The sequence below is a fragment of the Salmo salar genome, chromosome 19 (genome assembly GCF_965601325.2).
Source record: "Salmo salar chromosome 19, fSalSal1, whole genome shotgun sequence".
Taxonomy (NCBI): Eukaryota; Metazoa; Chordata; class Actinopteri; order Salmoniformes; family Salmonidae; genus Salmo; species Salmo salar.
This window is the reverse complement of record NC_138309.1, coordinates 85,704,551-85,717,557: the sequence shown is the minus strand read 5'-3', so window position 1 is coordinate 85,717,557 and position 13,007 is coordinate 85,704,551. Positions and strand designations below refer to the sequence as shown.

Sequence of the window (13,007 nt, the reverse complement as noted above, 5' to 3'; positions counted from 1 at the left end):
GATGGTCATGTTGTCTAGGGGACAGACAGATGGTCATGTTGTCTAGGGGACAGACAGATGGTCATGTTGTCCAGGGGACAGTGTTACAGACAGATGGTCATGTTGTCCAGGGGCCAGTGTTACAGACAGATGGTCATGTTGTCTAGGGGACAGACAGATGGTCATGTTGTCCAGGGGACAGTGTTACAGACAGATGGTCATGTTGTCTAGGGGACAGACAGATGGTCATGTTGTCTAGGGGACAGTGTTACAGACAGATGGTCATGTTGTCGAGGGGACAGACAGATGGTCATGTTGTCCAGGGGACAGTGTTACAGACAGATGGTCATGTTGTCTAGGGGACAGTGTTACAGACAGATGGTCATGTTGTCTAGGGGACAGACAGATGGTCATGTTGTCCAGGGGACAGTGTTACAGACAGATGGTCATGTTGTCTAGGGGACAGTGTTACAGACAGATGGTCATGTTGTCCAGGGGACAGTGTTACAGACAGATGGTCATGTTGTCCAGGGGACAGTGTTACAGACAGATGGTCATGTTGTCCAGGGGACAGACAGATGGTCATGTTGTCTAGGGGACAGAGAGATGGTCATGTTGTCGAGGGGACAGTGTTACAGACAGATGGTCATGTTGTCTAGGGGACAGTGTTACAGACAGATGGTCATGTTGTCGAGGGGACAGACAGATGGTCATGTTGTCCAGGGGACAGTGTTACAGACAGATGGTCATGTTGTCTAGGGGACAGACAGATGGTCATGTTGTCCAGGGGACAGACAGATGGTCATGTTGTCCAGGGGACAGTGTTACAGACAGATGGTCATGTTGTCTAGGGGACAGACAGATGGTCATGTTGTCCAGGGGACAGACAGATGGTCATGTTGTCCAGGGGACAGTGTTACAGACAGATGGTCATGTTGTCTAGGGGACAGACAGATGGTCATGTTGTCTAGGGGACAGACAGATGGTCATGTTGTCGAGGGGACAGACAGATGGTCATGTTGTCGAGGGGACAGACAGATGGTCATGTTGTCGAGGGGACAGACAGATGGTCATGTTGTCGAGGGGACAGACAGATGGTCATGTTGTCGATTGGACAGACAGATGGTCATGTTGTCGAGGGGACAGACAGATGGTCATGTTGTCGAGGGGACAGACAGATGGTCATGTTGTCGAGGGGACAGACAGATGGTCATGTTGTCGAGGGGACAGTGTTACAGACAGATGGTCATGTTGTCTAGGGGACAGACAGATGGTCATGTTGTCTAGGGGACAGACAGATGGTCATGTTGTCTAGGGGACAGACAGATGGTCATGTTGTCTAGGGGACAGACAGATGGTCATGTTGTCTAGGGGACAGTGTTACAGACAGATGGTCATGTTGTCTAGGGGACAGTGTTACAGACAGATGGTCATGTTGTCTAGGGGACAGTGTTACAGACAGATGGTCATGTTGTCTAGGGGACAGTGTTACAGACAGATGGTCATGTTGTCCAGGGGACAGACAGATGGTCATGTTGTCTAGGGGACAGACAGATGGTCATGTTGTCTAGGGGACAGACAGATGGTCATGTTGTCGAGGGGACAGACAGATGGTCATGTTGTCTAGGTGACAGTGTTACAGACAGGTGGTCATGTTGTCGAGGGGACAGTGTTACAGACAGATGGTCATGTTGTCTAGGGGACAGACAGATGGTCATGTTGTCTAGGGGACAGACAGATGGTCATGTTGTCTAGGGGACAGACAGATGGTCATGTTGTCTAGGGGACAGTGTTACAGACAGATGGTCATGTTGTCCAGGGGACAGACAGATGGTCATGTTGTCGAGGGGACAGACAGATGGTCATGTTGTCTAGGGGACAGACAGATGGTCATGTTGTCTAGGGGACAGACAGATGGTCATGTTGTCTAGGGGACAGTGTTACAGACAGATGGTCATGTTGTCTAGGGGACAGTGTTACAGACAGATGGTCATGTTGTCCAGGGGACAGACAGATGGTCATGTTGTCTAGAGGACAGACAGATGGTCATGTTGTCTAGGGGACAGACAGATGGTCATGTTGTCGATGGGACAGACAGATGGTCATGTTGTCTAGGTGACAGTGTTACAGACAGGTGGTCATGTTGTCGAGGGGACAGTGTTACAGACAGATGGTCATGTTGTCTAGGGGACAGACAGATGGTCATGTTGTCTAGGGGACAGACAGATGGTCATGTTGTCGAGGGGACAGACAGATGGTCATGTTGTCTAGGGGACAGTGTTACAGACAGATGGTCATGTTGTCCAGGGGACAGACAGATGGTCATGTTGTCTAGGGGACAGACAGATGGTCATGTTGTCTAGGGGACAGTGTTACAGACAGATGGTCATGTTGTCCAGGGGACAGACAGATGGTCATGTTGTCGAGGGGACAGACAGATGGTCATGTTGTCTAGGGGACAGACAGATGGTCATGTTGTCTAGGGGACAGACAGATGGTCATGTTGTCGAGGGGACAGACAGATGGTCATGTTGTCGAGGGGACAGACAGATGGTCATGTTGTCGAGGGGACAGACAGATGGTCATGTTGTCGAGGGGACAGACAGATGGTCATGTTGTCTAGGGGACAGACAGATGGTCATGTTGTGTAGGGGACAGACAGATGGTCATGTTGTGTAGGGGACAGACAGATGGTCATGTTGTGTAGGGGACAGACAGATGGTCATGTTGTCTAGGGGACAGACAGATGGTCATGTTGTCGAGGGGACAGACAGATGGTCATGTTGTCGAGGGGACAGTGTTACAGACAGATGGTCGTGTTGTCTAGGGGACAGTGTTACAGACAGATGGTCATGTTGTCGAGGGGACAGACAGATGGTCATGTTGTCTAGGGGACAGACAGATGGTCATGTTGTGTAGGGGACAGACAGATGGTCATGTTGTCTAGGGGACAGACAGATGGTCATGTTGTCTAGGGGACAGACAGATGGTCATGTTGTCGAGGGGACAGTGTTACAGACAGATGGTCGTGTTGTCTAGGGGACAGTGTTACAGACAGATGGTCATGTTGTCGAGGGGACAGACAGATGGTCATGTTGTCGAGGGGACAGACAGATGGTCATGTTGTCGAGGGGACAGACAGATGGTCATGTTGTCGAGGGGACAGACAGATGGTCATGTTGTCTAGGGGACAGACAGATGGTCATGTTGTCGAGGGGACAGACAGATGGTCATGTTGTCGAGGGGACAGACAGATGGTCATGTTGTCGAGGGGACAGACAGATGGTCATGTTGTCGAGGGGACAGACAGATGGTCATGTTGTCGAGGGGACAGACAGATGGTCATGTTGTCGAGGGGACAGACAGATGGTCATGTTGTCGAGGGGACAGACAGATGGTCATGTTGTCTAGGGGACAGTGTTACAGACAGGTGGTCATGTTGTCGAGGGGACAGTGTTACAGACAGATGGTCATGTTGTCTAGGGGACAGACAGATGGTCATGTTGTCGAGGGGACAGACAGATGGTCATGTTGTCGAGGGGACAGACAGATGGTCATGTTGTCGAGGGGACAGACAGATGGTCATGTTGTCGAGGGGACAGACAGATGGTCATGTTGTCGAGGGGACAGACAGATGGTCATGTTGTCGAGGGGACAGACAGATGGTCATGTTGTCGAGGGGACAGACAGATGGTCATGTTGTCGAGGGGACAGACAGATGGTCATGTTGTCGAGGGGACAGACAGATGGTCATGTTGTCGAGGGGACAGACAGATGGTCATGTTGTCGAGGGGACAGACAGATGGTCATGTTGTCGAGGGGACAGACAGATGGTCATGTTGTCGAGGGGACAGACAGATGGTCATGTTGTCGAGGGGACAGACAGATGGTCATGTTGTCGAGGGGACAGACAGATGGTCATGTTGTCGAGGGGACAGACAGATGGTCATGTTGTCGAGGGGACAGACAGATGGTCATGTTGTGATTGTCTGAAGTGTAGAGGAGCAGTCGGCCGTCAGTGTGTTTAGCTGAGCACACAGTTTTGGGGAGAGTGTGGAGCTCTGTCTCTCTCTCCCTCTCTGTCTCTCTGTCTCTCGCAGTCTGTGTGTCTGTCTCTCTCCCTCTCTCCCTCTCTGTCCCTCTCTGTCTCTCTCTGTCTGTCTGTCTGTCTCTCTGTCTGTCTGTCTGTCTGTCTGTCTGTCTGTCTGTCTGTCTGTCTGTCTGTCTGTCTGTCTGTCTGTCTGTCTGTCTGTCTGTCGCCCTCTCTCTCTCGTTTTCTCTATCGTTTTCTCTCTCTCTCTCTGTCAATTCAAGGGATTTATTGGTATGGGTTGATATCATATGTTGATATTGCCAAACTAGATAATAAACGAAAGTGAAATAAACAATACAAATTAAACATTACACTCACAAGATATTTCAAATGTCATATTATGTGCAAATGGTACAAAAGGGAAAATAAATAAACATAAATATATTTCATCCAATAGATATGGGAGTTTATCAAAATCGTTTTTAAAAAAAGAATCTTTGGATCTGTGTAATCTGAGGGAAATATGAGTCTCTAATATGGTCATACATTTGGCAGGAGGTTAGGAAGTGTAGCTCAGTTTCCACCTCATTTTGATGGCAGTGTGCACATAGCCTGTCTTCTCTTGAGAGCCAGGTCTGTCTACGGCGGCCTTTCTCAATAGCAAGGCTATGCTCACTGAGTCTGTACATCGTCAAAGCTTATCTCTCTCTCTCTGTCTCTCTGTGCTCTCGTTTCAGTCTCTCTGGGGAGAAGAGCACCATCTGAAGGAAATAATTGAATCTCCGCTCCACTTTCGCTCGTTCCTCTTGTGTCGGATCAACCAATGCCACCAGCATAGGGGCACTTCTGTGTGTGTGTGTGTTCCTGCGTGTGTGTGTGTTCCTGCGTGTGTGTGTGTTCCTGCGTGTGTGTGTGTTCCTGCGTGTGTGTGTGTTCCTGCGTGTGTTTGTGTTCCTGCGGGCGTGCACGTAGTGCAAATGTGTGTGCTAGAGGTCGACCGATTATGATTTTTCGATGCCGACTATTGGAGGACCACAAAAGGCCGATACCGATTAATCGACCGTTTTTTAATTTATATATATATATATATATATTTATAATTATTATTATTTTTATATATATATTTATAATTATTATTATAATTTCTTTTGTAATGATGACAATTACAATACTGAATGAACACTTTTATTTTAACTTAATATAATACATAAATAAAATAAATTTAGTCTCAAATAAATAATGAAACCTGTTCAATTTGGTTTAAATAATGTAAAAACTAAGTGTTGGAGAAGAAAGTAAAAGTTAAGTTCCTTGCTCAGAACATGAGAACATATGAAAGCTGGTGGTTCCTTTTAACATGAGTCTTCAATATTCCCAGGTAAGAAGTTTTAGGTTGTAGTTATTATAGGACTATTTCTCTCTATGTCATTTGGCTATACCATTTACCATTTACCATTTGACTTTGACTATTGTATGTTCTTATAGGTACTTTAGTATTGCCAGCCTAATCTCGGGAGTTGATAGGCTTGAAGTCATGAACAGCGCAATGCTTGAAGCACAGTGAAGAGCTGCTGGCAAATGCAGGAAAGTGCTGTTTGAATGAATGCTTACGAGCCTGCTGCTGCCTAACACCGCTCAGTCAGACTGCTCTATCAAATCATAAACTTAATTATAATATAATAACACAGAAATACGAGCCTTAGGTCATTAATATGGTCAAATCTGGAAACTATCATTTTGAAAAAAAAACGTTTATTCTTTCAGTGAAATACGGAACCGTTCTGTATTTTATCTAACGGGTGGCATCCGTAAGTCTAAATATTGCTGTTACATTGCACAACCTTCAATGTTATGTCATAATTATGTACAATTCTGGCAAATTAATTGCGGTCTTTGTTAGGAAGAAATAGTCTTCACACAGTTCGCAACGAGGCAGGCGGCCCAAACTGCTGCATATACCCTGACTCTGCTTGCACAGAACGCAAGAGAAGTGACACAATTTCCCTAGTTAAAATAAATTCAAGTTAGCAGGCAATATTAACTAAATGTGCAGGTTTAAATATATACTTGTGTATTGCTTTTAAGAAAGGCATTGATGTTTATGGTTAGGTACACATTGGTGCAACGACAGTGCTTTTTTCGCGAATGCGCTTGTTAAATCACCTGTTTTGCGAAGTAGGCTGTGATTCAATGATAAATTAACAGAAACCGCATCGATTATATGCAACGCCGGACAAGCTAGTTAACCTAGTAACATCATCACCCATATGTAGTTAACTATTGATTATGTTAAGATTGATTGTTCTTTATAAGATACGTTTAATGCTAGCAAGCAACTTACCCTGGCTCGTTGCTGCACTTGCATAACAGGTAGTCAGCCTGCCACGCAGTCTCCTCGTGGAGTGCACTGTAATCGGCGTCCAAAAATGCCGATTTACCGATAGTTATGAAAACTTGAAATCGGCCCTAATTAATCGGCCATGCCGATTAATCGGTCGACCTCTAGTGTGTGCACCCCTGAATAGGGCAGACAGCCCAACATCTGAATGAGCCACCCTTGTTCACTTGGAGATGGGATTTGGGGAAGAGTGTCATTTTGGGTTAAGTACCTTTTTTATGCATTAGTGTGGTCTTTCTCTGACAGCTGCTGGTACATTAGTGTGGTCTTTCTCTGACAGCTGCTGGTACATTAGTGTGGTCTTTCTCTGACAGCTGCTGGTACATTAGTGTGGTCTTTCTCTGACAGCTGCTGGTACATTAGTGTGGTCTTTCTCTGACAGCTGCTGGTACATTAGTGTGATCTTTCTCTAACCACTCCTGGTAGGTGGATGATTGTTATGTTGTCTATATAACTGTTCTCTCTGTGTGTTGTCTCCACAGACGCTGATATGCAGTGAGGATGAGTGGCGTCGGTGAAAACCTCTCGGACCCTGCTGCCAGGGCCGAGTCACGGAAACGCAAAGAATGTTCCTCTGACCTACTGGGTCCCAGGTACACACATCTTTACTACTACCACACTAACTACTTTAGTCTTACTGTGGCTTTAGAGTAGGCTATTGTAGGGCTGGGCGGTATATGAAAGAAATGATAAAAGTGCTGAAATCTGTTTTGGTTGAATTGAACCGTATAAACAAATCAGAATGGAGAAAGACTCATTGAAATCACTTAGAATGTATGTGTTGCTAGGATCACTCACTACCCATAAAGCACCCTGGGATCACTCACTACCCATAAAGCACCCTGGGATCACTCACCACCCATAAAGCACCCTGGGATCACTCACTACCCATAAAGCACCCTGGGATCACTCACTACCCATAAAGCACCCTGGGATCACTCACTACCCATAAAGCACCCTGGGATCACTCACTACTCATAAAGCACCCTGGGATCACTCACTACCCATAAAGCACCCTGAGATCACTCACTACTCATAAAGCACGCTGGGATCACTCACTACTCATAAAACACCCTGGTATCACTCACTACTGCACCCTGGGATCACTCACTACTCATAAAGCACCCTGGGATCACTCACTACTCATAAAGCAAATGTACAACTTTTATTATTTAAAAAAAACTAAAAATACCATCCTTTTTTTTTTTTACATACTGTGATATATTTTGGCCATCTCGCCCAGCCCTGGGCTCCTGTGACTTTGTAACTTTACTGTAGACTACTGAAAAACCTAACCCAGGTCAGTAAGTAGCTTTGGTCAGGACAGAATGGCCCCGTTTCTGTAGCGTGAGGCAGCTTGATGGATGTTCCCTGGACAGGGTACTAGAACCCAGGTCAGAGAGACCTCTTATTTAACTGAAGTTATGGCTTAATGCCAACCCCATGGTTCTCCTCTAGTTGTAACTCAGGTAGGACACCTGTCCCCTATCTTGCCTTTCAAACGTTGGTTGTTTGATTTATAACTTTTTGCCGAAGAAAAAGAGACCTATATTTACACTGAGTGTACAAAACATTAAGAACACCTGCTCTTTCCATGACATAGACTGACCAGGTGAATCCAGGTGAAAGCTATGATCCCTTATTGATGTCACTTGTTAAATCCACTTCAATCAGTGTAAATGAAGGGAAGGAGACAGGATGAAGAAGGATTTCTAAGCCTTCAGACATAGATTGTGTTCCATTCAGAGGGTATTTAAGGACATTTTTTAAATGTATTTAACTAGGCAAGTCGGGTTAAGAACAAGTTCTTATTTACAATGACGGCCCGGATGACACTGGGACAATTGTGCGCCGCCCTATGGGACTCCCAATCACGACCGGTTGTGATACAGCCTGGAATCAAACCAGGGTCTGTAGTGACGCCTCTTGCACTAAGATGCAGTGCCTTAGACCGACGTGCCACTTGGGAGCCCCATTTGAACAGGGTATTCTAGGTACCAGGCGCACTGGTTTGTGTCAAGAACGGCAACTCTGCTGGGTTTTTCACACTCAACAGTTTCCTGTGTATCATGAATGGTTCCACCACTCAACAGTTCCCCCTGTGTATCATGAATGGTTCCACCACTCAACAGTTCCCCCCTGTGTATCATGAATGGTTCCACCACTCAACAGTTCCCCCCTGTGTATCATGAATGGTTCCACCACTCAACAGTTCCCCCCTGTGTATCATGAATGGTTCCACCACTCAACAGTTTCCCCCCTGTGTATCGTGAATGGTTCCACCACTCAACAGTTCCCCCCTGTGTATCATGAATGGTTCCACCACTCAACAGTTCCCCCCTGTGTATCATGAATGGTTCCACCACTCAACAGTTCCCCCCTGTGTATCATGAATGGTTCCACCACTCAACAGTTCCCCCTGTGTATCGTGAATGGTTCCACCACTCAACAGTTTCCCCCCTGTGTATCGTGAATGGTTCCACCACTCAACAGTTCCCCCCTGTGTATCATGAATGGTTCCACCACTCAAAGGACCTCCAGCCAACCTCTGGAATGCTTTTGACACATTGTAAAGGCCATGCCCTGACAAATTAATTTGGTTCTGAGGTCAAAAGGGGGGTGCAACTCAATATTAGGGGATGTGTCTTACTGTTTTGTACACTCGGTGTAAATGGGGTGTTCCACAGATGCTGCCTCCAGTGATTCCTACTGTTGTGTCAAGTTGGCTAGATGTCCATGTCACCTGGATTCACCTGGTCAGTCTATGTCATGGAAAGAGCAGGTGTTCCTAATGTTTTGTACACTCAGCCAATACAAAAACAAGTGCCATTTTAAAACTCTACTATCAACTGGTTATATTATATCATGGAACACCATCTGTAATATCAACTAGTTATATTATACAGTTGAAGTCGGACGTTTACATACACCTTCGCCAAATACATTTAAACTCAGTTTTTCACATTTCCTGACATTTAATCCTAGTAAAAATTTCCAGTTTTAAGTCAGTTAGGATCACCACTTTATTTTAAGAATGTGAAATGTCAGAATAATAGTAGAGAGAATGATTTATTTCAGCTTTTATTTCTTTCATCACATTCCCAGTGGGTCAGAAGTTTACATACACTCATAGTATTTGGTAGCATTGCCTTTAAATGATTTAACTTGGGTCAAACGTTTCGGGTAGCCTTCCACAAGCTTCCCACAATAAGCTGGGTGAATTTTGGCCCATTCCTCCTGAAAGAGCTGGTGTAACTGAGTCAGGTTTGTAGGCCTGTGGGATTGAGGTCAGGGCTTTGTGATGGCTACTCCAATACCTTGACTTTGTTGTCCTTAAGCCATTTTGCCACAACTTTGGAAGTATGCTTGGGGTCATTGTCCATTTGGAAGACCTATTTACGACCAAACTTTAACTTCCTGACTGATGTCTTGAGATGTTGCTTCAATATATCCACATCATTTTCCTACCTCATGATGCCATCTATTTTGTGAAGTGCACCAGTCCTTCCTGCAGCAAAGCACCCCCACAACATGATGCTGCCACCCCCGTGCTTCACGGTTGGGATGGTGTTCTTCGGCTTGCAAGCCTCCCCCTTTTTTCCAAGCTGTTTAAAGGCACAGACAACTTAGTGTATATGTAAACTTCTGACCGACTGGAATTGTGATACAGTGAATTATAAAGGAAATAATCTGTCTGTAAACAATTCTTGGAAAATTAGTTGTCATGCACAAAGTAGACGTCCTAACCGACTTGCCAAAACTATAGTTAGTTAACAAGAAATTTGTGGAGTGGTTGAAAAACGAGTTTTAATGACTCCAACCTAAGTGTATGTAAACTTCTGACTTCAACTGTACGTCTCACCCTGGCCTTCTCTTTACCCCCCTTGTCTCCTCAGCCTCAAACGAAGCAATGAGATGAGAAACCGCGAGCATGAGAACAAGTACATCGAGGAGCTGGCCGAGCTGATATTCGCTAACTTCAACGACATCGATAACTTCAACGTCAAGCCTGACAAATGTGCTATCCTCAAGGAGACTGTCAAACAGATACGACAGATCAAGGAGCAAGGTACAAATTCTTGCTTTATTGATCTATTTTGCATGGACGGCGTGAGTACTGTCTGTCAGAGTACCCAAAGGCTGCGTTAATGTTTACATTTTAGTCATTTAGCAGACGCTCTTATCCAGAGCGACTTACAGTAGTGAATGCATACATTTCATACATTTTTATATATTTTTTTATTTATTTTATTATTATTATTATTTTATTTTTATTTTTTTTACTGGCCCCCCCGTGGGAATCGAACCCACAAACCCTGGTGTTGCAAACACCACGCTCTACCAACTGAGCCACAGGGAAGACTGTTTACACAGGCTGCCCAATTCTAATCTTTCGCACAGTTATTGGCAAAATATCTGATCATATTGTTCAAAAGATTTTGATTATTGGCAAAATAAAAACAGAATTGGACAGCCTTTGTAAATTCAGCCAACCTGACACTTACAGGTAACTGTCAGAATAAAGGAAACACTTGAGTAAATGAGGGATACAAAGTATATTGAAAGCAGGTGCTTCCACACAGGTGTGGTTCCTGAGTTAGTTAAGCAATTAACATCCCATCATGCTCAGGGTCCTGTATAAAAATGCTGGGCAGGCCATTATTTTGGCTACCATGGCTATGCCCCTATAGGATGACAATTTACCCCATCCACAGGTGCACGAGTGGTCACCTGAAAGGTTTGATGTGTATGAAAACGATGTAAACCATAGCCGTTTCAGTCATCAGATCTCAACCCAATTGAACACTTACGGGAGATTCTGGAGCAGCTGAGACAGCGTTTTCCACCACCGTCAACAAAACACCAAAATGATGGAATTTGTCCCGGAAGAAATGGTGTCACATCCCTCCAGTAGAGATCCAGACACTTAGAATCTATGACAAGGTCCATTGAAGCTGTTCTGACTAGTGGAGGCCCAATGCCCTATTAAAGACATTATATGGTGGCGTTTCCTTTATTTTGGCAGTTACCTGTAAATGAAATACAGATCAGTGCCCCCATTTTGTTTTTAAAGCTGCGATATATAACTTTTTGGGGTAAATTCACATTGACGGATCTATATCTAATTTCTTTCTCATTGAAAGTAAGTCTTTTTCAAAGAGGTATATCTGTTCTATGTGCACTATTTCTATGCTTTCTCGTTCTTACAATTATTAATTTTTTTTTCTTCTTTTACTTTAGGTTTTGTACACCAGCTTCAAACTGCTGAAAATACAATATTTTTTGGTTATTGAAAATTATTATTAGCCCATAGAAACACATTGAATAACAGATTACTGCTATTAGCTCATAGAAACACATTGAATAACAGATTACTGCTATTAGCCCATAGAAACACATTGAATAACAGATTACTGCTATTAGCCCATAGAAACACATTGAATAACAGATTACTGATATTAGCCCATAGAAACACATTGAATAACAGATTACTGCTATTAGCCCATAGAAACATATTGAATAACAGATTACTGCTATTAGCCCATAGAAACACATTGAATAACAGATTACTGCTATTAACCCATAGAAACACATTGAATAACAGATTACTGCTATTAGCCCATAGAAACACATTGAATAACAGATTACTGCTATTAGCCCATAGAAACACATTGAATAACAGATTACTGCTATTAGCTCATAGAAACACATTGAATAACAGATTACTGCTATTAGCCCATAGAAACACATTGAATAACAGATTACTGCTATTAGCCATAGAAACACATTGAATAACAGATTACTGCTATTAGCCAATAGAAACACATTGAATAACAGATTACTGCTATTAGCCCATAGAAACACATTGAATAACAGATTACTGCTATTAGCCCATAGAAACACATTGAATAACAGATTACTGCTATTAGCCAATAGAAACACATTGAATAACAGATTACTGCTATTAGCTCATAGAAACACATTGAATAACAGATTACTGCTATTAGCCCATAGAAACACATTGAATAACAGATTACTGCTATTAGCCATAGAAACACATTGAATAACAGATTACTGCTATTAGCCCATAGAAACACATTGAATAACAGATTACTGCTATTAGCCAATAGAAACACATTGAATAACAGATTACTGCTATTAGCTCATAGAAACACATTGAATAACAGATTACTGCTATTAGCCCATAGAAACACATTTGTATAACAGATTACTGCTATTAGCCCATAGAAACACATTGAATAACAGATTACTGCTATTAGCCCATAGAAACACATTTGTATAACAGATTCACTACATGGAACAACAGATAGTCCGACAAAAAAATCTAAAGGAAGTTTGTTTTGAAGTCTCTGTCCCAAATCTGAGAGATATATAAGAAAGTTTAGGAACTTGTGTTTATAAAATAAAATGAACATGTATTTTACCTTTATTTTTGGCACTGAACAATCTCCTTATCTACTTCCATAACTTTTCTCACCTGGTACCGGGGGACCTTAGAGCAAAACAACTGACTGGTACTGCATGTGTTTGTGAGCAATGTACCCGAAAATTGTTTTCAGCACTGAGCATATTTAA

General features: G+C 43.6%; 1 protein-coding gene across 1 annotated transcript in view; it reads left to right on the top strand.

Moving 5' to 3' along the window:
* The window catches only part of LOC106579720 (nuclear receptor coactivator 2), a 196,675-nt gene that overhangs the window by 77,980 nt on the left and 105,688 nt on the right, over positions 1–13,007 (top strand). The window contains exons 2-3 of the mRNA XM_082965545.1: positions 6,893–7,003; positions 10,307–10,479. Of these exons, the coding sequence (XP_082821671.1) occupies positions 6,912–7,003; positions 10,307–10,479 (265 nt within the window). The 5' untranslated portion in view covers positions 6,893–6,911. The remainder of the gene's footprint in view (positions 1–6,892; positions 7,004–10,306; positions 10,480–13,007) is intronic.